Source organism: Heteronotia binoei, chromosome 6, assembly GCF_032191835.1.
Source record: "Heteronotia binoei isolate CCM8104 ecotype False Entrance Well chromosome 6, APGP_CSIRO_Hbin_v1, whole genome shotgun sequence".
NCBI classification, from domain to species: domain Eukaryota; kingdom Metazoa; phylum Chordata; class Lepidosauria; order Squamata; family Gekkonidae; genus Heteronotia; species Heteronotia binoei.
Window position 1 is genome coordinate 118,568,199 of NC_083228.1, and position 25,678 is coordinate 118,593,876.

The 25,678-nt window shown below is 43.8% G+C and overlaps 1 protein-coding gene across 1 annotated transcript in view; it reads right to left on the reverse strand.

Annotated features, from left to right (window-relative positions):
- Positions 1-22,146: 22,146 nt before the first annotated feature.
- Positions 22,147-25,678, reverse strand: part of SI (sucrase-isomaltase) — a 161,015-nt gene continuing 157,483 nt past the window's right edge. Inside the window, exons 70-71 of the mRNA XM_060242435.1 lie at positions 25,370-25,540; positions 22,147-22,782 (exon numbers count right to left, since the gene is read on the reverse strand). Of these exons, the coding sequence (XP_060098418.1) occupies positions 22,705-22,782; positions 25,370-25,540 (249 nt within the window). The 3' untranslated portion in view covers positions 22,147-22,704. The remainder of the gene's footprint in view (positions 22,783-25,369; positions 25,541-25,678) is intronic.

Consider the following 25,678-nt stretch of genomic DNA (forward strand, 5'->3'; position numbering starts at 1 on the left):
GGTCTGGAGATCTCCCACATTTACAAGTGATCTCCAGCTGGCAGAAATCAGCTCCCCTGGAGAAAATGGCTACTTTGACAGGTGGGCTTCATGGCATTGTACCCTGCTGAAGTCACTCCCCTCCCCAAACCCCGTCCTTTCCCAGATCCACCCCCAAAGTCTTCTGATATTTTCCAACACAGACCTGGCAACCCTAGTGTGGAGCAGTGATTAACAGCATTGGACTACCATCTGGAAGACCGAGGTTTGAATCTCCACTTTTGCTATGGAAGCTCACTGAGTGACCTTGGGCCAGTCACCCTCTCTCATCCTAACATACCTCAAAGGGTTGTTGTGAGGATCAAAATGGAGGAGAGGAAAATGACATAAGAAATCCATTAAATAAATAAATACAAATATATAAACCTTGCTTTCCTCCCCACAGTTTTGCAAATAAAATGGAGTCATAGATTCCATGATTCTGTGACTCCAGTATATTTGCCACACTGGAACATCTGTCACTTTTCTCCTCCCAGTGCCTGCCCTGCTGTGTCAAAACATTCCCTTGCAGCATGCTCCCCTGCTTTCCTGCTACTCTCCAACCTTGTCTCCTGCCGAGCAAACCTACCTCAAGGTCCTCCTGCTGCTGCCTGCCTGCCCAGATGTCTTCTCTTCCTAATGTCACCAAATGCCCCTGCCTTGTCAGGTGATCTCTTACTTGTGCTACTGTTCTTCAGTCTCAGTGGCTGCTGTACTGTCTGTGCAACTGTTAAAGCCTGCTGCCCCTGACTTGTAATGTTAATTATGGGTGCCTTTTGGTGACTCTGAAGGGAGAAGCTTTATTTTGTCAGTCTGAATTTTGGCAGTGTGGGTGTTTTAGGGGAGTACTACAATCCTTCTGAATTTCATCCAGTTTGGATATAAAAACATGAAGGTCCAGACCTGAGAAAGCGAGATCTTCCACTGAAACCAGTGGAAAATAATTTAAAAATAGAATTATGAAAATGAAACAACAATAATGAAAGAAATAAAAGCCATATGAAACAGCCCAATAATGAAACAGTCCCTTTTGGAATTAATAGCATAAATGAAAGAAACAAAGCAAACTCTCATGCACAAGTCTATTATAGACTTTATCTTAGTGGAAGTGACTTCTTCCCATGCAAGGGCAACTCCAGAATGCAGCCATTATTCCTTTTGGTGGTATTAAAAAGCGCAAATAGCAACGATCCCCATTTCAAAACAGCCATGTACGGGGCAACGTTTTGCTTGGTAAGTACATCACTATTAATTTGTGTAAGCATGCATGACAGATGGAAGAAAGACTGTTTTTTTTTCCTTCTTTTTAAGGTATGTCATATGGTTCAGTGGCATTCTAAATGCAAATAGAGATCCAAATGAAGGTGCTCACCAGTCCATAAATGAAACAGATGTTTCTGGGTTTCACTCCTCTATTATTTATTTTTTTCAGAACAGCTTAAAGAATATAAACCACCGCTTAGGAGGTTCATGGAGATTTACAGAGAGAAAGAGAGAGGGATGGAGAGAGAGAGAATAGTTAACAGTTCACTGCTTATTTCCATCTTCTCACAAACGAAAACAAACAACGTGACATGTGCAAGCCTAGTTTTCTTGCAAGCTTTGGGTATTATGGAGTAGTTCTGCAGATGGAAATGAAGCTGGTGTGAATTTGATGTACATGTAAATTATTCACACTGACAAGTCAGCAGAAAGCCATAGCTGCTGCTTTGTGTTTGCGTGTAAGAACTGAAGACATTACAAACCATTTTTGAAACATTTCTGTCTCTTCTTCTTGGGAGGAAGAATTATGATGAACAGCTCCAGAAAACTCCAGTGTAGCACACTATTTTTGTTTGTTTTGTTAGCCTTTAATAAAAGGCATTCCTTGGTTCCCTCCCCCCTCCATGACAGACCTCTGTCTCTCAATCTGCCTCCATGATTCCTTTGAAGGTGAAAAGGGGAAATGCTTACTGATAATGCTGCCCTCATTTTTTCCTTGGTCAAACAACAAGCAGGATGCAGAATTTGGAACATCCTTCCTATGAACATTAGGAGCCTGTTAGTGTAGAAAGAACTCAGGGAAGGCATTTATAAAAGAATCCACGCTCTAGACAGAATAGACTTCTGTACTTCTATACACGAAACAGATGACCCAATAAAATCAAATTGCAGTAGATTCCGGACAAGCAAAAGACAGTGCTTCACATAGCACAGAATTAATTGATGGAATTCACTGCCACATGATGTTTCAAAAGCTTTTAGAAAGGACAGGAAAAAGTCATGATGATAGGTCCAACAGTGGTTATAGCCATGTGTCAAGCAATGTGAATCTTTCTTTCTATAATCTGATGCTAATGAAATATTGCAATTGAATGTATCTGTAAAGCTTCATGAATGTTACTAACCAAAGCCAAGATGGGCACATCAAAGCAGGGAATATTTAGGGGGTAGTTTGCACCTCTCGCTTTTACTAACAAATGCAGGGATTTGCTCTTTGAATATAAAGCGCCTCCAGGGATGGTTCCCAGGCCTGACCCCAAAAAAGGAAACCACAAGAGAGATAAGAGATTGCCGTGTGAATCTTCACACGTGAATGTAGCATTGTTTAGAGATGTAGCTTTGTTTAGAAAATGCTTTGATATGACACCTTTAAGTATGCCTTTCACTGTTACTATGTATCAGTTCCAATCCTCAGCTCAACCCTGGACTATCTAATAAATCATAGTTTGTTTCAAATCAAAGACTGATTACTTTGAGATCCACTCGCTTGACACCATGAAGGTGAAATGAAACCTCCATGTTGAAAGGTGGAATATGAATACCAGCCCCCCACCAGCAATTGTGGAAGAGGGCTGTTAAGTATTGACTCTATGCAAATATAACATAAAATCTCAACAGCTGTATTGGAAACCAAAAGATTATGCTACAAGAGCTAGAGACCAGTAACCAATTAGCCAGTAGGCTGCTAAATGCAGCCACCAAACTAGAAACAGCAAGTATATACTAGAGATCCATGACATTAATCTCTTCATAGCCCTTTCTTTTTGCCACTCCTCATTTTCATCTGTTTTCTCTGCATTTTCTCAACGCACCTGGAAGACCTTTTCTGCCTCTGGCTGCTTGCCGCTACTTAGAGCATTAACAGGACAAAGTGTGTGTGGGGGGGGGGGGGGAGCACCATTTTGGCAATGCTGCAGCACCACCTGATCACATAACTGGAAGCAATGTCATGCATTGTGGAGAAATCCCTCCCAGTTTCTGTTGTTTTACAGTAGAGTTTGGGAGTATTGCTAGAGCACCACCATGACACATGATATCACTTCCAGTAATGTGGCTGGAAGTGATGCCACATGGTGTGTAACTGCACCCCCACTGCAAGCTTTTGGGGGTTGCCAGACCTTGGCATGCAACCCTATATCTCACTCATTGAAACCCACTCTTTCAGTCCTTTCTCTCCCCATTGCCCATTTTCTATTCCCCCAATCACCATTCTCTCTCCCTCTCCTTGTCACTGCCCCCTCAGTCATATTGGAATTGTCTTGGCCTAAACGACTGGTTTAGTTGCTGGGTAACCCCTAGTGCCAGCTGTGATCTCATGAGATTTCATGAAGTTTTCAATGAAGAGGCAAGGTGGTAGTGAACTTAGCTCTTTTATTTGCACAGGATAATATAGGGCTGCACTCAAAAGACTGAAGACTGGGCCAACAGGGCCAACTATATATACATTCCAGATTCCAGATTCCCATGCTAGCATCCTATTGGACCATTCAAACCAGCAGGAGACCCATGGTTGGAGCAGGGCAGCAGGGATTTGGATCCTACTGCCCATTGTTCCTGAGTCCCCAAGCTCAGTCCTACAGGCTCCAATGAGCCAGGCAAGAACTCCATATAATAGACACATTACCGATCACATATATAACAGATCCATTCCATGGTATTTGAGTGTAATGTTTTGTATATGCACTTAATATGATTTTGGAAAGTATGGGGGGAGGGGGGGACGAGGTAGCAATATGATGATAGATTGTTGAAAGGGTAGAATGGACTCTACTATTTCAGATGGCAAGTAAGGGATTACACTTTTTCAGAGATCCCCAAATTTTATTAACCCCTAAGTGGGAAGCTAGCGGAGCATGGGCAAAAGCTAGCATAGAGCCTAAAAGGAATATTTTGTTTGCAGAGAGCTCTTAGATCAGGGAGCATTAAGAATGCGACCACCCCACCCGTGAAGTCTCTAGTGATACATACCATTCTGCTGTGTCAGAATGTTACCACCTGCTGTGTGAATCCACCAAATCTTGGCAGACTGAGCTGGAGAAATGGGTTTGATTACCCACTCTTCTACGTGAAGCCTGCTGGGTGACCTTGGGTCAGTTCTCTCAGAACTCTCTCTCTCTCATACACACACACACACCTCACAAGGTGCCTGTTGTGGTGGGAGGAGGGAAAGGTGATTGTAAGCTGCTTTGAGACTCCTTAAGGTAGAGAAAATCTGGGTATAAAAAACTTCTCTTCTTTTTCTTTTCATATCAAGTGGGTTTGGCAATTAAATTCTCACAGATTTCTCCTTTCTGTTTTTATTTCAAAGTGGTTTCTTAAAGAACAAACAAAAGCAAGTAATATAGGAAAATCATAAACTTTTTGGTGAGAAAGACAGTAATCTACACATGCATAGATATGTTTCTTTGTGTATTGAAGATCACCGAGTTCTTAAGAACTTGTTCCCACTCAAATAGGTGATACTCTGAAGCCCAAGATAAATAAAAAAGCAAGTGTATTCATTAGTACAGAGGCTACATTTTTGACAAGATGCTATCTACAGTGTAACATAATAACCTCTTTGTGTTGTTTTCCCAAGTTGTCATTAGCCAAGAAGAGTGTCACATTTCTTCCTCAGCATCTTTATTTCCATGACCAGATCTTTTGTCTTGCATCTCTTGTCAAAATGTCAGCCGCGGAGGGCGCAAATCTTTTCCCACATGTCGGGGAAATATTCTGAAAATATGTTGTTAACTTCAGTGTCTTTTGTTGCTTTAAAGTAGGAGCTTTGAAGTGATGCTGTTGCGCTCTAGAGTTGACTGTGGGGTAGATGATATCCTTTCCTGTTATCGCTGAACTCTCTCTTAAAAAGGCAGGAGAAGAAACAATACGGCTTCAGCATAATAAACATCTATGTCATTCTGTTCCTGTTCAGTTTTCTGATGTGTTTCTTAGACTTTTTGATAATTTAACTCAGACCAAACCAGGCCTCAGAGAATATTCTCTGTTGGGCTTGGTCATAACTTATATGGCAATGAAAAGTTGATTTTTTTTTCCTGTCGGAGATGAACCCCTAGGTCTCACGCAAGGCAGCGCTTTTTGCACTCGCAGCTAGAAAAGTTAGATCCAAGGCGGCTCCTAGTAATGCTCCACATTGAGTTCTATAGTTCAGCATAGTTATTATGATTTTATATATATCGATATACTCATGAAATTTTAGAAGTGCACAGTTCTAACCTGAAAAACAGGTTGCCTACCTGTAACTGATGATCTTCGAGTGGTCATCTGTGCAGTCACACTGATGGGATTAAGGCGCCTGCGCCGATCACGATCGGTAACTTCAAAAGCTGCGGATTTCCGCGCCCCAGGCCCGGTGCGCATGCGCACAGCCCCCACTGCGCATGCTCACCGAGCCCGGAGCGGACATCCCGCCAGTTCCTTCTGACCGCTGCATGATCCACTGATGGACCGGCAGCAGAGGGGAAGGAGGGCGGGTAGTGTGACTGCACAGATGACCACTCGAAGATCATCAGTTACAGGTAGGCAACCTGTTTATCTTCTTCGTGGTCTCTGTGCATCACACTGATGGGAGACTAGCAAGCCAATGTCCTACCTGGAGGAGGGTGCTCCGGTTCATCAGTAAGACAGCGACTGCAGCACTGCCTGGCCCACCGAAGTGCCCTGATGCCATCTCAGGTCCAACGCATAGTGTCTAACGAAGGTATGCGGCGAGGACCACGTGGCTGCTGCACAAATGTCACTCAGGGGCACTCCCTTCATGAAGGCTGCTGAAGTGGCCATCGCCCTCGTGGAGTGTGCTCTAATGGGGCCAGGCAAGGGCCTCTTATTTATCAAGTAACAGAGTTTTATGGTCTCTGAGATCCATTTCGAGATCCTCTGAGCTGAGACCTTGCTCCCTTGAGACACTGGGGCGTAGGACAGAAAAAGTCTGGAGTCCCTCCGGAAGGGCCCCGTTCTGTGTAGGTAAAAGGATAATGCCCTTTTGACATCTAGTGCATGGAGTTTGCGCTCCCCATCTGTCGTAGGGTTCGAGAAATACACCGGCAGGTATATTTCCTTATTTAAGTGGAAAGAGGATACCACCTTGGGGAGGAATCTGATATCTGGTCTTAACCAGACACCGTCTGCACTAAAGCGTAAGTATGGGTTGTCACATCGGAGAGCGGCCAGTTCACCTACTCTCCTGGCCGACGTAATGGCTAAGAGGAAAGCCGTCTTCCACGTTAGCAACTGCAGAGGACATGTCGCCATGGGTTCAAATGGTTTCCCCGATAAGGCGTGTAGGACTCCAGGGAGGTCCCATGCGGGGGCTGGAACCCTTACTACAGGGTACAGTCTGGCAAGGCCACGAAGGAATTTCTTAGAGTCTGGGTGTGAGAACACCGAGTGGCCTTCAATGTTCACATGATTAGCTGATATGGCAGCCAAGTACACTCTAGCTGATGATACTGCTAGTCCCTTGTCGATTAGGGCGAGGATGAAGTCCAACACCGTGGAAAGGCCCGCTGTGGCGGGGTCTGCTCCCTCTGATGAAGCAAACTCCACAAACTTAGACCACTTGTAGTCATAGGACTTCCGAGTGGATAGTTTTCTGCAGTTCAGAATAACTTCTTGTGCCCTGGCTGATAATGGGGCAGTTATAGCCGCCACGCCGTCAATTTCAGGTGCGGTGCATCGTGATGAGTCACCCTTCCCTGATGCGATACTAGTAGGTCTGCGGCTGGTGGGAACTGATGGTAGACCCCTTCGGATATGCTTAGGATTGGGGCAAACCAATGTTGTCTCGGCCACCAAGGGGTGACTAGGATTCCCCGTGGCCTTTCGCTGTGAATCTTGTGGATCACCTTGGTTATGAGCGGGATGGGAGGGAACAGGTAAACGTGCTGTCCCTTCCATGGAAATATCAGGCCGTCTCCCAGCGATCTCGGGTCGGCTCCCCCCCTGCAGCAGAATTTCCTGCACTTTGAATTTCTGCGAGTCGCAAACACGTCTATTTCCGGTGTTCCCCACTTCTGAAAAACTGGTTGAAGGAATTGCCAGTTCATTTCCCATTCGTGGAGTACGGCACCTCCTCTGCTTAGAGAGTCCGCACAAGAGTTGAGAGTGCCCGGGAGATGTGCTGCAGTTAGGGTTGTCCGCGTTTCTCTGCATATCTCCCAAATGCGTAAAGCTAGCAGGCAAAGCTTCCGGGACACTGTGCCCCCTTGCCTGTTTATGTATGCTAGGGCTGTCGTATTGTCTGTAAGAATTGCCACCGATCTGTTGGTGAGCAGTTTCCGGAATGAGATGATGGCGTGATGGATTGCCAACAGCTCTAAAAAGTTTATGTGAAATTCTAGGTGGCATGGAGGCCACCTGTCCCCAACGCACATGCCGTCCAGATGTGCTCCCCAGCCCCATAGGGATGCATCTGTGGTTATCGTCAGGGAAGGGGCCCTCTTGTGAAATGGGGCACCCTCCGTTAGATGTTGTCTCTGGTGCCACCACGTTAGAGAGAAAAGAACTGGTTCTGGAATACGCATCCTGCGTGACGGGGGGTCCCTCAGGCAGTTGAATGCATTGATGAACCATAATTGGAGCATCCGCATGTGGAACCTGGCAAACGTGATGACTGCTGTGGTTGCGGCCATCAGCCCTAAAAGGCGCTGTATCTGTCTCGCTCTCACCGTTGGGTTGTGGAAGAATTCTGACACAAGCGAGACTATGTCGTTTGCTCTGCTTGGTGGGAGAAACGCCTTGCATTTCCTTGTATCCAGGATCGCTCCTATGAATTGTATCCTTTGGCATGGTTGGAGATGTGACTTTTTGTTGTTGACCTGTAACCCCAGTTCTTGTAGAAGGGTTAAGGTTATCTGGATGTGGTGTAGTAGACGGTCCTTGGAGTTTGCCACCAGGAGCCAATCGTCTATATAGGGAAATATCACTATCCCTTGCAGTCTCAGATGTGCTGCCACTACTGCCATGGTCTTCGTAAAGACCCTTGGGGCCGTTGAAAGTCCGAATGGCAACGCCCGGTATTGGAAATGGGATTTCCCGATGGTAAACCTGAGGAACTTCCGATGGTCTGGGTGGATACTTATATGGAAGTATGCGTCCTGCAGGTCTAACGTGGCCATCCAGTCTCCCTGGTTGAGCAGAGGTAGAATGTTTTGCAGTGAGGTCATCCTGAACCTGTGATGAGTGATGAAAATATTGAGAGCTCTCAGGTCCATGATAGGCCGGAGGCCACCATCCCGCTTGGGGATTATAAAATATCGGGAGTAGAATCCCTGTCTTTCCTGACACTGTGGGACTGCCTCTATTGCATTCTTGTGTAGAAGAGCTTGTACTTCTTCTTTTAGTATTGGAGAGTGTGTGGTGTAGACGACCGTAGGGACAGTGGGTTGTTGTTGAAACTCTATTTGGTAGCCCAGTAGAATAACAGATAGGACCCATTTGTCGGTAGTAATCTTGGTCCAAGCTGGGAAGAAAGGGTAGAGTCTTGTCTGGTTCCCAGGGGATGGGGATAGGGAAAAACACAGGGGGAGGCAGTCAAAGGCTCTGTTTGGGCTGCCTATTTCCCTTTTGGCGAGGGGTCTGCGTAGAAGTTGGTGAGTATTTCGTCTTTGCACCATACTGAGGCTTGGAGAAAGAGCCCGAACTTTTTGGTCTCCACTGCTGGTCCCCTTGCTGCTTTGAGAACGGTTTCTTGTTCCAAGTCTTTGACCAAGGTCGTTTGGTCTGTGTTTTCGATGAGGTGGATACCCCTAGGTTTCTTGATGTTTTAATGCTTTTATCTAATTCTTGTAAAGCGGTGTCGGTGTTTGCACTGAACAGACCGCTACCATCGAATGGCAAATCCTCTATATATGATTGAGTATCCGGTTGGAGGGCCGTTGACCTTAGCCACGAATGCCTTCTGAGTGTCACGGCTGAGGAGATGGTCTTTGCCCCTATATCGCCGACGTGTTTTGCGGAACTGATTTGTTGTTTCGCCAGTAGGATTCCCTCTTTTTGCAGTTTCCTGACTGCTGTCTTTGCTTGTTCTGGGAGAGTAGGTAAAATGGAGGAGAGTTGGTCCCATAACGCATATTGGTAGCGCCCCATGCATGCTGTGTAGTTCGCCATTTTCACGCCTAGTGAACCCGCTGTATAAAACCGCCTACCCAGGTTGTCCAGCTTCTTGCCCTCCCTGTCAGGGGGGGTCGAATGGGTCTTCCTAGCTTTGGAAGAGGAGGCGACCACCACCGAGTTCGGCTTAGGGTGGTTAAATAGAAATTCAGCAGTCGATTCCTGAATTCTATACATGTGGTCAAGCCTGCGTGACGATATTGGTGTCGACGCAGGTTTGTCCCATGCGGATTTGGCCGTGTGTAGCATGACAGACGTTAGAGGGAGTGCCACTGCCGTGGAGGTGTCGAGTTGCACTACATCGAACACATTGTCAGTGACTACCGGTTGAGGCTGAACAGTAGTCAGGGCCAGTGTCTGGGCCATGCGTTTGATAAGATCCCCATAAGATTTAAGATCTTCAGATGGGGATATAGGTTGTTCTTCCCCGACCTTCTCCGGAGGTGATGGTTCCTCCGGGGAGGAAGGGGTGCCTTGTTCTTCTGAGGCAGACTCCTCCCCTGACTTCGAATCGTCTGGCGATTCTGAGTGCTCTGACCTAGGATGGGGTTCTGGGGTCTTATCCGGTTCTGGTGTCACCTTTTCCTGTCCTCGGGGTCGAGGAGAGCTTTGCTTTGGGGGCTTTTCGATGCTCGGGGGTTTTGCCAGTGACGCCGATGATGCATGCCTCGGTGTATGATAGGAGGTTCTGGATCTCACTGACGCCTCAGATTGCTGGTCCCAGTCTATTTGTCTGGGGGGCAACCAAGGAAAAACTGAAGGCATCTGGTAAGAGCCGTATAAGTATTGCCACTGTCTCTGGTCCCATGGTATCGGGGGTGGTGGCTTCCGGAGTGGTGAAATGTCTCTGGGCTTCGATCTCGGTGAACGATCGACCGGCGATCTGGCCTTGGTCGACTCACGTGATCGGTGCCGACGTCTAGGGCTCCTGGAGCGGCTATGTGATCGGTCCCGACGTCTGCTTCGGGAGCGATGGCGGGGGGGAACTGGAGAGGAGAATCCAAATTTCGTTCCCTCCTCTTAAAACGAAAATAATAAACTAAAATAAGAAAGAAATAAGAAAAAACCTCTGGAAATCCACAGTCTACGTATAGATATAGGAGAAAATACCGACCGTAGCGAAAAGATCGACTGATCCGAGCGGCGGTCAGAAGAGAACTGGCGGGATGTCCGCTCCGGGCTCGGTGAGCATGCGCAGTGGGGGCTGTGCGCATGCGCACCGGGCCTGGGGCGCGGAAATCCGCAGCTTTTGAAGTTACCGATCGTGATCGGCGCAGGCGCCTTAATCCCATCAGTGTGATGCACAGAGACCACGAAGAAGATGATTTGGTTTTAAGTGCGATATTTCTGAATGCAAATTTTTATACTGTGATTTTATATTGTAATGGCCAATGGCCACATACAATGAAACTATTATCTATCTGTCTATCTGTTGGGCTTGGAGAACTTAAATTGTACCAGAGAGTCCGATACATTTGCTCTTCTGCATTCATGGTGAAATATCGGATGTTATTTCTGTTGATATGGTAAAAGCTTGAATACGGTATTGAAATGGACAAATACAAATCAGAGTAAAATGAAATCAGTTCAGCCATAAAGGGGGGTGGGGTGAGACTGCCAGCCTGGGGACTAAACAGTATGCATTCAAAATAGCTTCCTGTCCCTATTATTGTGTAGCACATTTTCTTTTATTTCTGCAGAGGGAATCTTGCAAATTGTATCAGAAACATCTAGCCTACTGTAAGTCAGAACAGAGAGATGGTGGCTCAGTGGTAGAGCATCTGCTTGGTAAGCAGAAGGTCCTAGGTTCTAATCCCTGGCATCTCCAAAAAAGGGTCCAGGCAAATAGGTGTGAAAAACCTCAGCTTGAGACCCTGGAGAGCTGCTGCCAGTCTGAGTAGACAATACTGTCTTTGATGGACCAAGGGTCTGATTCAGTATAAGGCAGCTTCATATGTTCATATGTAATTTTGTAAGCCATTCTCAAGACTGAACAGCAGCAATTAGTAACATATAGTAGATAAATTTGTTTTCAAAGCATGATACACCTTTTGGGTAAATGATTCTTTAGAAACAGCTCTGTTTGTTCTACTTTTACATCTTCCTATGCAGTTTTTGTAAAAAAACAAAAAACAAACCTTACACATCTCCATATTCTTGCTCCTGATGTTCTAGAAAGCAGAATGTGCATATGAGCATGGAGAAAAAACGCTGTTTCCACTTTTTCATTTCTCTGTACATTCTACTACAAGTTGGGTAGAGTACCCGTATTCTGACATGTGCCAAATTTACCATGTGTTTTTGCCCTTTCAGGTGTAGGATATGTAATGCTACAGTGAGAAGGAAGCATCTGAAAAAATCCACATGCATTTGGAGAAGGCCACATGCAAACTTTTCAGTGCTGTTGAACATCATTAAGTATGTGGCTGCTGATACAAGGGCAACAGTTCTTTGGGGCCAACAATTAATGGGTCCTCATAGCTGAATTTGAAAGAATCCTGACTGCAGTTTTGTGGGAATCAGATGAGATGGATTTTGCTTACAAAATTACAAGAAATGCAATTGTCTTGGTTCTGATGCAGAGTGATAGCCACCTGAAAGAGTGTTCAGTGTACCACTGTCCAGATGTTCAGCTTTGTCAGCTTTGAGTGTGATATTTTTTTCCTGTTTCACATGCATTATTTTTTATTTGTGAACCAACATGGTATGGTGGTCAGCATGATTAAAATGTGGAATGATGGTCACAGGAATGAACAACTTTAAACAAGGATTAGATAGATTCATGGAAGACAAGTCTATTAATAGCTACATGCCATGGTGATTGAAGGGAACCTTTACATTCAGAGGAATTAAGCCTCTAAATCCCAGAGCCAGAAGGCAACATCAGGGGAAGGCCTCGGCCTCTATGCCCTATTGTTGGCTGTCCAGAGGAACTGGTTGGCCACCGTGTTAGACAGGATGCTGCACTAGATGGACCATTGAATGATGTCTGGTGAAACCAGGGTTCAAATTCCTTTTCTATTATAAAGCTGACTAGGCAGCCTTGGTGGTCACTCTCTCTCCGACCAAGCTACCTCATAATAGCCCTTTATACATAGGATTACCATTCCCCAAGTGAAAGCGGCAGATCCCCTGGTTTTGCAGGCTCTGGTTCACCAGTGGCCAGCTAGTCGGCAGGAGGAAATCCACCCCCCCCAAAAAAAAAACAGTGACATCATGCACAATGCACTGACATATCCCAGAGGTGATGGCACATCAGTGACATCGGGGTGTGCGTGACACTCTGGTTTTTGGGCAGAACTCTATGGTTTGAGGGCAATTTTACCATAGAGTTTTGTCCCAAAACCGGAGCATCACCTCCAACATCACTTGTGGGTGGCATATGTACATCATGCAACTTCCCTGCCCTCTCCCAGAATGCCCCCTTATCCCCATCTCCCTCCATATGCACCTGCTGGTGTGATGCTGAATCAGCAACAAGATCTCAGAGCTGTTCCTCTCAAGAGCAATTTCTGTCAAAGCTCTCTCAGCTTCGCCTACTTCACAGGGTGTCTATTGTGGGAGGGGAAGGGAAAGGAAATTGTAAGCTGCTCAATGCTAAATGAAGGGTGGGGTAGAAATCCGATCTCTTCTTCTGCCAGTGTAACTATTGGACCTGGCAACCCTATTTAAACGATTCTTCCCATGTTGACTGAAAACACGGGGGAGGGGGGGAGAGACAGCTGCAATGAGCATGTTGACCCTACCCTTTGCCTCTGCATAATTTTTGGGCTATCTGCATGGTGTCTATCTGTAGAGGAAATGTCTGAGCATATACTCCCTTCCTGAGATTGGGAACAATGCTTTCTGAATGTTGCCTATCCGAAGGAGGAGGCATACAAATGGAAACTTCCTCTGTGTGTAGGGTGCTCTTGAGCCAGTGATTACATGGGCAGGTGAGTGTGCGTTCGCTAGCTCTCCCTTTCCATGAATTCAGTCAGTGCACCCAGGAGTTGTGTATGTTTTGTGAAGATAAAATGGGAACAGGGGACCTTGTACATTACCCTAAGTTCCCTGAAGGAATGGGAGGATGATATTAATCAGTTATCAAGTTTTAAATAGCCTTGTATCTTCTCTTGAGAGCCACCCTGTAAGCACTGCACCTAAATATATTAGTAGATTATATTTTTTTCTCCCTAATCAAATACAGTACTGGAGTACAATGATAGTGATATATTGGTTTACCCACTTCAAAACTTCCTGTGATTCGTGAGTGACATATTTCTTCCAAAGAAAATAAATGGAAGAAAAAAAACAGGTCTAATGTGCTGTGGTCAAAGGATACATGGGAGAACATACAACAGCCTGTTATTTTACCTTACTTCTTGTCGGGTAAAGAATTACTGCCTCTCAAAAGTATTTCTACAAAGCAAGAATGAAAGAGGGTTGAAAAGAAAATGCATCATACTGAAAAGGGGAAGTATATCCAGTCCCTCCAGAGATTACTCCAGATAATTTTGATGAATGGTCCTCTCATCAAATTGCTTTCAAACTGTTTAGAAGTGATTTCTTTCTGAAATGTGATTGTGCCGCTAGAGGTAAAATGAGCACATTGTTGATTGGCTTCATAGTCGTTCAGTTTGGGAATGCTACCAAGGCACAGAAATGGGAACAGCAAAAGTTACGGTTTGCTAGCATGCACACACACAAGCACCAGTTACTTTCATTTGCAGATATGGCCAATTTGCTCCAGTGAGACTGAGTCTGTATTTTAAGTGGCCAGCCAGCTGCAATGGAAAACAGGTTCGTTCATATACCCTTGATTACTGTGTAGGTGTTGTTTGGTGTAGTGGTTAAGTTTGTGGACTCTTATGTGGACTCTTATCTGGGAGAAACAGGTTTGATTCCCCATGCCTCCACTTGCAGCTGCTGGAATGGCCTTGAGTCAGCCATAGCTCTTGCAAAGCCATCCTTGAAAAGGCAGTTTCTGTGAGAGCTCTTTCAGCCCCACCTACCTCACAGGGTGTTTGTTGTAGGGAAGGAAGGTAAAGTAGATTGTAAGCTGTTCTGAGACTCTGAGATTCAGAGTGAAGGGCGGACTATAATCCAATATCTTTTTCTTCTTCTTCTTCTAGAAGGAGTTGGAAACTGTGTAGAAAATGGCAGTCAATAATAATAATAATAATAATAAATTTTATTTATATCCCGCCCTCCCCACCTCGGCAGGCTCAGGGCGGCTAACAACAGTCAAAATGGCCACTATCTTCTCTACAAAGAAAGACTAAGGCAATGGCAATGGGTGGGGAAAAGGCAAGACGGAGGCAGAGAGAAATTTATAAAGTTATGGATGGCATAGAGCAGGGCTTCCCAACTTGGTGCCCTTGGATGCCATGGTGCCTGCTGCTTCTTCCTCTGGCAACTACTGAACTTTTTAGAAAGAGGGAGAGGCTGTTGTAAAGCAGTTGTTGTTATTGGCTGCTCTTGTCAAATGAAATGGTTTTCCACAGCTGACATAGCAGCCCAGCCACAGCCACTTGAGGATCAGGATTACACACAGGCCTGGTTTACTGATCCATGAGCTTCTTTTGCAAAGTACAGAGTGAGCTTTATTCTAGTCTTAAGAGTCCAGGTGTGTGGACTGTTCCATGATAGAAAATTAAGTGTTCAGGAGTAAAAAATAAATTAAAAAATTGCATATTCGTTCTCCAGACTTGTGGCCTTCACATGGATTATGCTTCTAACCAAAATACAGACAATACTAACCTTTACTATGGTCAGACCCTGAATATGTGTCCAGCAGTGTTCCCTTTAAGCTGAGTTAGTGTGAGCTAGCTCACCATTTTATAGCCTTCAGCTCACACATTTTTGTCTTAGCTCAGGAAAAATGCCCCCAGAGCAAACTAATTTATGCAGTAGCTCACAAAGTAGAATTTTTGCTTACAAGACTCCACATCTTAGAGGGGGTATTGGTGTTCAACATGATTGCCCTAAATTATGTTGCAAAGGGAGGTATTGCTTTTGGTTCCACTTCTTGCAGCAGCCATTTCGACCAGGGTCCAGTTTCTATGGCAGCCATTGTACGGTGGTGTTCAAAATTCCAAAGATGCCTGCATGCTCAAAAAGATCAGGGACTCTGGGTGTAGTAGAGCTCAGAGATGCCCAGTGAAGTTGATGGATAGTAGCAGGGATGAAATTCTAGCAGGAGCTCCTTTGCATATTAGGCCAAACCCCCCCGATGTAACCAATCCTCCAAGAGCTTACAAGGCTTTTTTTTGTAAGATTATGGAGGATTGGCTACATCCGGGGGGTTTGGCCTAATATGCAAAGGAGCTCCTGCTAGAATTCCACCCGTGGATAGTAGATTCAAAACACACAAAATGAAGTCCTCACTCAAAAGAGTTGGACAGGGACACAGTCTGTTGTGAGGAGATCTAACCAAAATCACTTTAAACAGAGAACAGCTTGGTAGACTTCTGAAAAACCTAGCCAGAAAAGGAACTTCATGAACCTCTTCCAGCAGTCCCCTTTCAAAGAATGGTGTTTCCAGTCAGATGACCTTGAAGCAGAAGTTTGGATCTGCTGTGAGAAAGTAGGCAGAAGGAAGGGTTGAGCAGACCTGTGCTGGGGAATTGGGTGTGCATAAGAAAAGCAGACAGGAAAGACAGATGGCCCACCATATCCTAAGAACCCCCTGCCAAAGAGCAAACCATCAAAGGCTCTGAGATTTGCTTCAGAACAGTTTGAAAGACAGATCTCCCCTGCCTGAGAATTTCTGCAGTCCTCTTGTGAAAGTCAGTGTGTTCCGTGAGAACCATCTGCAAGGCTGTAATAAGAGTTCATCCATGCAGGCAACGTCCACTGTGTTACAATTACCGGCTGAGTTGTCTGTGGCAAGCTACAGCTGCAGACCAGCACTTGCCAGGTTTTGTTGTCATGTGATTCAAACAAAAAACCACCATACGGGAGGATGCTGTCATTTTGCTTATCAACATGCTCATCCTGCCGTGTTTGAAAGCAAAAGGGAGGAGGGAGGGAGGGAGGGAAAAAACCCCATCAAAATCCTCTCTGATTTTGGAGTGGGGGCTGAATGTCTGCCACATAAGGTAGTGCTTTTGGGGAGGGGGTGGCATACAGTGATTTAGGAGCGAGGCTTCCAAACCAATTGTGCTGAAGTCAATGCTAAAATTAATTGTTAGGACTCAGGCAAAGCAAAGGATCAAGCCTGAGATATATATTTTTTCCATTGCCCAGTTCTCAACACTAGAATATGAGAGTAGTAAGTAGGGAAGTGGCTGTCTTTACATGGGAAAAATACTCAGCCCATGTACTGGGTTTTATGCATCCAGCATCAGGGTGTTCATCTAGTGCTCTGCAGCCCACAATGATGTTTCTCAGGCACTTATTGGTTTATTGTTCATATATACTATTGTATCATTTATAGGATGCCAGCCTCCTGATGGGACCTGGGGATCCCCCAGAATTACAGATTATCTCCAGACTAAAGAGATAATTCCCCCCAGAGAAAATGGATGCTTTGGAGTGTGGAATCTGGCATAGTACCCTACTGAGGTACATAGTATCCTGCCTTCCCCAGGCTCCATCCCCAAACCTCTAGGAGTTTCCCAACCTGGATATGGCAACCTTACCCTCCCACCCCTGTTGGTGGCCAAGGGGGACCTGGCAACCCTAAACTGGGTCTTCCACAAGAATTGAATGCCTCCAAAGACCTTAGGAAAGTGAGCTGGAAAGCATGGTATGGGGGAACTTGTGTTGTTTTGTTTTTTTCCTCTGGGTTCTTTAACTCATATTGGCTTCTGAAGGCAAACAGATTTTTAAAAGATTTCACACACTCAAGCATGAAACATGAAAACAACAACAAAAATATTGAAGCAAAATAGGTTTTGGAAAATCCAGATTAAAACTGCAGTTTTACTGTTAAGGTGTGTGAACCCTTTAAAAAAATCTATTTGTCTCCAAAAGTCAAAGTAGACTAAAGAGCCCAACAACATTATGATGTTTTAGTTTAGCATCAGTCAGCTGAAGACATTCTGCTGTGCCAAAAACAGGCTTACAGAACTTTTGTGAGTATGACAGTTAGACTGATAGAGTGGTAAATTTGCACCAACGTGAAGTGATCGATAGGATTTTGTCTTAATGTAGCCAACCAGTATTGGGACTCTATAGACATAGATGGTGAAGCTCATCAGAATAATGTTGTATTAATCTTGTCAGTTTTCCATAAACACTCGGTACACTAGTGTCCATCATCCACCTGAGATCATGTGTCACTGTGCACGATCTGCATCCACTTCCCCATCAAAATTAGGAAGCTGGGAACAATGGGGGAATGGAATCTTTGGAAGCAAATTTGCAGGGAAGGCCCACAGACAGATGGTAGGGGATGTGACTAGGGAAGGGGGTCAGTGACAATGGGCCCCACCTTGGGATGCCAGCCTCCAGGTTAGCCCTGGAATCTACCAGAATTACAGCTCATTTCCAGACCACTTAATACAATTCCCTTGGAGAAAATGGATACTTTGAAAGCTGGACTTTATGGCACTGCATCCCACTGAGATCCCTGCCCTCCCCAGGCTGCATCCTCAATTTTCCAGGACTTTCCCGGCCTGAATCTGGCAACCCTACCCTCCATCCTCTGGTGGTGGCCGGGGGGCGGGGCAGGGTTTGGCAACACTAGCTTCACAAGAAGAATTGGAACCTAGCAGCTACCACACTTCAGGGTATGCTGACGCTGGCCCTGGTCCCTGAAGTAGGTTTATTGGTTCTCATTTTATCATAGAGCTGGTAAATTCAAGAGCAACGACAAGGCCCACTTATTTTGGATTTTTAAAATGTTAGCTGGTTTATTCAAGTTCGATCAAAACATCGTGAAATCGACAAAGGCACAAATTAGGATTGTGGCCTGTCTCTTTAACTTGTGCTTTCTCTTATGCCCAGCAATCCATCTTTGCCCATGCTTTAATCTCTTAGTGCAGCAGTCATCTTTATCTCAGCTATTACGAACAGTCCTGGAGAGATCTCTTGATTAATCTCTTTCAATACAGTCATCTGGCTCACCTTCTCACTTGCCGTATTTTGTAAGCAACATTGTCTTTTGGAAGGAAAAAAAAAACCACCTCAAATTCTGAAGTCTGCCAGTGCAATTGTTTGGGTATTAATAATAAGGTCTTTGAGAAATGCCTTTAATGATAACATAATATCTCTGTAATAGCCCATTGCTCTTTGATATTTACATCTCTAGTGAAATCTTGCGGAGGTATCTCCCTTACAGCCTTTCCTGTCTGAATTAATCACTCTCTGTTGAGAATCCTGGTGGAATATGAATTTTTTCTACTGCTCATGACCTGCATAATATCGGAGAAATATACTATATGTAGTGATGTACTTGCTGGAATGCTGGGGTGGGGGAAGCATAGGCAAAGCAGTAGTTTACCTTTTGGCTTCAGACCAGTTCTGTATTAGCCTTTGTCCTAGTCTCATTCTTGACTCTTGAGTTTGGGGCAGGGAGCACGTAAGGAACATGCAGCCCCTCTCCAGAGATGCCAGTGCAGGATTTGGGTAAAAGATCTGACCTGAGGAGCCCCACACAAAAGGGAGGCAAATGCTAAGTGTGGGATCGGTCTCAGCAGCAATAATCTCTCTCTTCCTGAACAGAAACACCCTTAGCATCTGGGCCACCCAGATTGTTTTTGGAGCCTGTTACAGGTATGATGTTGGAAGGCCTGCTGCTACCCCCTCAAAGTGGAGGGCAGAGTCTGGGGAGGGAAGAAAAAGAAGAGATTGGATTTATACCTCACTCTTCACTCAGAGAGAGTGGTTTACAATCTTCTTCCATATGAACCCCAGAGAGCACTGAGGTCAGCCGGGAAAAACCTGCTGACTGTCCCCGGACCGAGAGAGGTGAAGCTGCAAAGCACCCGTAACCGGGCCTTCTCCTCTGTAGCCCCGAGCCTTTGGAACCAACTTCCAGAGGAAATGTGGGCCCTGCGGGACCTAGAACAGTTCCGCAGGGCCTGCAAGACCTTCCTCTTCAGACTGGCTTTCCCTGATCGAAATGGAAATTGCGAAGGAAACCGCCATCAGAAAAAGTAAACATAGCACTAGCACTTTTAAAAATTAACTTAATTTTAATGTTTAATCAGATTTTAAGTAAATGCTGATAATGTTTAATGTAGTTTTATTCACTTGTATAAGTTAACTCCGAACCATGTTGTTAGCCGCCCTGAGCCTGCTCCGGCGGGGAGGGCGGGATACAAATAAAATCTGTTGTTGTTGTTGTTCTTCTCCCCACAGCAGACACTCTGTGAGGTAGGTGGGGCTGAGAGCTCTTCCAAGAACTGCTCTTGAGAGAACTGTGGCTGACCCAAGGTCATCCAGCTGGCTTCATGTGGAGGAGTAGGGAATCAAACCCAGTTCTCCAGATTAGAGTCCAGTGCTCTTAACCAGTACACCAAATTGGGAGGGGACTCAGCATTCATGTGATGCCACGTCCACCCTCTGAAATGGCCATTTACTGCAGGGGATCTGATCTCTGTCATCTGATAGGCCCCCCTAGAGGTTGATAACCACAGTCTATACTAAAATAAGGGATTATATGCATGAATTCTCACATAATTTTTTTCTGGGGGGGGGGGGGTCCCTTGCTCATTCCCATGTCAAAGGTGCTAGGCAAAGAAAGTTTACCTATAAGACAGGTTACTAAAACAAAATGACATTAGCTGTTTTCTAGAAAGAAATCAGGAGCCTGAGACTGGGAAGTGCAGCTATGACAACCTTGGACTGTTCTGTCACTTAGAAAGAGGATTTTCCCTGTTTTTTTCATTCCTTTCTTGCTGAGTAGCACCTTTATCTACTTTCTTTTTATCTGAAAATATATGGCTGCCCCACCCTGCCACTTTATTGTATTTTGATGGTGGCTCAGCCCAGCAACTTGAGGGAAGAGACAAGATCACCTTCTTAAATGTCTGAAAATGGCACACAAGAGGCTTTTTAAAGTTCAAAAATAAACAAAATATTCTATTCAACATAAAGAGGGAAAGGTTAGGTAAAATGTCTGAGGTGAATCAAATATAACTATAACTATAACTATAATCACAAACTAAAGTTCAAAACTTTCCAGCAAGTGAGAGTTCTTAAGCTTTTCACAAAGTCTTAGAATCTTAGAAGTGGGAGGCTTTTGTTTCAGTGTTTCCTAAACACTTAACTTTCTTGAGCTTAACTGACTTCAGGTTTCAGAAGGCAGGGATATGCTACCAAAGAACCAATTCCTTCTCTAATAACACCAGAGGTCATTCCACTCTAAGCTATCTCCCTTTCCAACTGGGCAGGGAATCACTACTCTATTTATTTATTTATTTATTGACTTTACATTTATATCCTGCCCTCTCTGCAAGCAGACTCAGGGCGGTTAACAATCAAGTAAGATCTAAAAACAGTATAGTGCTAAAATTACTAAAATTATTAAAATACAATCACAGTCATAATGGTGCTACTCAAGAATAAACAAGCAGATTTCAAAACATTCTTCAGCAGGCAATTCAATTTCAAATCAGTTCTTTCAGGATTTCATTATAACTGTCAGTGGTCCTTGAAGATGTTACACAATATTTAATAGATGGTATTTCTCAGTCACTAGAAGATCTATTCTTTTTTCTGGCCTGAATTGAGATCTTCACTGATCCTCTCCCTCTTCTTTTCCAACCTTCCCAGTCCTCAGTCAGTGTTAAACTGTTCTCAGTCACTGCCAATACTCTCAACGCTGTGGAGTCTTGAGAGCACAAATTCTACTTAGTGAGCTGCTGGCATTAAAATTGTGAGCAAGTGCTTTGGTTGTTGCATAAATTAGTTTGCTCCAGGGCCATCCTTCCTGAGCTAAGACAAAAATGTGTGAACCGGAGGCAAAAAAACTGTGAGCTAGGTCACACTAACTCAGTTTAGAGGGAACACTGGTCAGCGCTAAACTCTCCTCAGACAGAACTAAAGTAAGTTCTGTTCAGCAGCCAATTCCCAAGTCTTTCTGCTCAACTGATACTCACAGATGAAATCCCTTTGAGCAGACAGTCACTCAAGGCTTTCTGGCTCTGTGAGGCATTAATCCTTCATAGTTCTTCACATGTTTACACAGCATTTATGAACTTTTACAGCACAATCTGTAATCTTAGCACCATTTTATATATTTTAACTATTTTAAATAATTTATTTGTGACTGATATATTTAAAACTGTTTATCTTGTTTTATGTGAATCATGGGATCCCCATGTCTGTTAGCCGCCCTGAGCCCGCCTGGCGGGGAGGGCGGGATATAAAAATAAAATATTATTATTATTATTATTATTATTAATCTTTCACAGCTGCCTTGAAGGAGCTAGCAAAGACCCTTAAGTGTAAGGATGTGTCACTGGGCAACCGATATTAAGATAATTATTACTATAATATTCCACAATTACCATGGATAGGTGCTAAGGTTGGACAATGAAGAAAACTGGCAAGAATAAAGTTGAATCATTTGAAATGTGGTGTTGGAGGAGAGTTTTACAGATACAATGGACTACTGAAAGCACAAATCAAGCCAATACTTCCCTCTAGAAGTTAAATGAGTAATCTGAGGCTAAAGTGATGCCCATGCACATTTTCACTGTGGATCAGGATACGTATTTCTACCTGTTATATAATCCGGATTAGTATGTCATACACCACCATGTGCTGTCTCCAGTATGAAACATACACACCTGAGCATACACTAATACACAGAAGTAAATGTTTATTGTGGATAGATTTTTATTGTTACTTCAGCATATATTTTAAAAAATTAAAGCTCTGTTGTATTTTCTGACACATTTTGTACATACAGATTTATAAACATCATGATAAAGAACAATTATATAGCCCATCGCACCAGGCACTTCATTCTTTTACAAACATTTTAGTTGCTCAGGGGAAAAAAACCCATCAGTCTGATTCTTGTCATGATGATAGCCTTTTTAGAAATAATCTTTAAAAATAAAAATAAAAAAATTATCTGCTATTTTACAAAAAAAAAAAAAATCTCTTTCCCTGCTTTTGGTAAACTAAACAACCCAGCTTGTGTCTTGATATAATGGCTAAACAAATATTCCAGAATTGTCAGATATAGCAACATAAGTAGGGCTTGTGTTTTTTAAGAAGTTAAAATGGACTGTATGACAATATTGGCAGCTGTTGTAACTTCAGTATCTTCATTAGTCTATTGCTAGCCTGTCTGAACAAAATACAATTGATAAATGAATATACTCATTGAAGATGGAGAGGCTGTCAACAAAGCTTGTTTTCCATGGGCAGTTAAGTGCTTATCGTCCATTTGAGTTGCTGTATTTTATGAAGGAGGTAGGTTCGGGCAGTGAAATCAGCTTTCAGAATCTGAAATAAAAGGCATTGGAAAAGATATATAAAGAAGGGGGGAGGTTATTAATTTCTATTTGATGAACATCTGAGAACTGTGAAGGCCTCTCTTATGAATTGATTATACTGGGACAGTATTACCAAACAGGATTTTTGCATTTACAGGAGTTAATCCTAGAGAAGAATGGATGAGTGAAGAACGTATTGGAAGGGGTCACCATTTCTACAGCTACTTATGTGAAACAGAGAAATACTAGGTCCCACATAATTCCAGAAAGCACACGCTCTGTCTGGAAGTTTTGGCTGCTCTTCTTCAGATATCTCACCAAAGCAAGGAATCTCCAAATTCATCTAAAAATTTCACCTCAGGCAAAATGTTGGTGGCCATTCTAGCTCAGCGAGATCCGTATGAGATCCTTTTTGTAGAAAAAAAACTTAGCAGGAATTCATTTGCATATGAGGCCACACCCTCTGACATCATTGTTTCTTATGGGGCTTTTTGCAGAAAAAGCCCAGCAGGAACTCATTTGCATATTAGGCCACACCTCCTGACACCAAGCCAGCCAGAACTGCGTTCCTGCTCAAAAAAAGCCCTAACTCAGCTAAAACGGGCTCGCTTTTAATTGTAAGTTATAGCTAAATTGAGGATGTGGAATGGCATAGTATAGCCTGATCTCATCAGATCTTGGAAGCTAAGTAGGGTCAGCACCTGGATTGGAGACCACCAGGGAAGACTTTTTGGAGGAAGTCCACTTCTTAATCACTTGCCTTGAAAACCCTAGGGGGTCACTAAAAGTGGGCTGCGACTTGATAGTACTTCACACACACATAGCTGAATTGATAGGGAAATCCATAGTTGGTCTTGAAAGCTGTGTGTCTTTTGTCTTTCTGAAGATGATTCGCATGCATACGTTAGCATATGATTACATTATAAAGACTTGACAGCAGAGCATAGCACTGCAGAAGGGAAGAGGGTACAAAGCAAGTGAACCCACCCTGTTTGATTTGGGGAAAATTCTATTGTGTTTTAGGAAGGTAAAGTTATGTAAGGGAGTCGGCAGAATTGGGACAAGGATATCAAGGAAACTGGTAGTCATCGTAAAGTTTAAAGGTAGGAAGATGATCAAAGGTTAAAACACAAGAAAAGAAATGGTTCTATTCAAGTTGAAAATAGGACATTGTAACCCAAATAAATGTTTAGATTTAATTAAAACTCTTGGAAAGAAACTTTTGTGTGCCAGGAAACGTTTCCAAAGTCAGATTCCCCCTCCCTTTTCTTCTTGCAAATGTGAGATGTGGAAAGAGAAAGATACACTATCTCTATAATAAAAGATCTCTCCATTTCATTGGGGCAAAAAAGTTTAATGTTATAAAAGGAACAGGGCAAGGGGAGATAAGATACCTTTCTAATGACTGAATGGAGATGTGGCATGAAAATATTTTCACTTTCTGAACCTCCATTCTATGGAGGAAGACAGTAGAAGTCCGAAAAGCATTTACTCTACACTGACAACAACCAAAGGTCAGAAGAAGAAGGCAAAAAAGCTGGCCATGAACATGAAAAAATGGAGGAGCTGGGAGAGATTAACTCAATGCCATTTATTAGAGAAAGGAAACAAAAGCTGCAGCCTAGTAGGAAGAGATCCCCAACAACTGTGTTTCCAGTAAAAGTCTACTGCACCAATGAGCAATTAGTTCATACAAGGAGCTGCACTACATAGAAACAAAGAAATATACAGAATTAAAACAGCAAGAGTACCCATGCAGTATTTCCATTAATTTCTCTGCAGGGGGTCTGATAATAAGGATTATCCTAAACTGAAGTTAATATTTGGCATGATAAATTGGATTTATGAAGCCATTCCTAGTGGCACAGCCAGATGTACTAGGCCATTTTAAGTAGCTCCTTGGGGAGTGGTTGAAAGTGGCAGTTTTCCAGCACCATCCTAAGAACACTTTCCTGGGAATAAACTCCACTGAGCAGTCTTCAGTAGCATTCTGAGTACATCTGCTTAGCAGTAGCAGAAATGTTGAGGGATACAACATGATACAGAGTTTGAAGGTGGGAGGGATGACAGGCACACACACAGTCACAGATATGCACACATGAACGCAAGACACTGCCTTATACTGAATCAAGCCATTGCTCCATCAAAGTCAGTATTATCTTCTCACCCTAGTGGCAGGTCTCCAGGATCTCAGGCTTTCACATCACCTGGTCCTTTTTAAACTGGAGATGCTGGGGATTGAACCTGAGATCTTCTGTATGCCAAGCAGCTGCTTTACCACCGAGCCACCGCCTCTCCTCAGGCATAATCATACTTTGCATACATTATGAACATTACATAGCCCTCCACTGTGCAAAGAATCACACATTCTCTAACCGTGAGCCAGATGCTTTGCAGTGAAAGCACAATGATGCAGTTTGAGTTTACTATTAGTACCACTGCTCACAGGGCAAGATTTGAAATTCTGCACTCAATGACTTGCACATTATGTATGGTGCACATTATGTATAGTGACTGGGTATGGCACCAGATAAAAGGAAAGAATACTATATTACTTTGAAACTAGACATGTAAACGACATGGAAAAAGTTACATACCTGGGTTTCTGGACTGTACTCAGGGGTGATATTTTCTGTCCTCCCTTCATAAGTAATAGAAACACTTGTGACTGATGTGGCTGCGAGCCCCCAGATATGAAGGTGGCCAAACTGCAGAAGGACTGAGTCATTTAAGTAATTGTTGTGATCCACATATATATTCAGTGCATTCTGGAGGGAAGGACCAAAAGAATAATGGGGTTCAATAGGAACTGAGATTGGCTAACTTGCTGCCCAAAATAATTGAACATCCTTTGCCAGTTTATTAACAGTTGGAAGTGGTATGTACAGCAGGGATGATTTCAGATG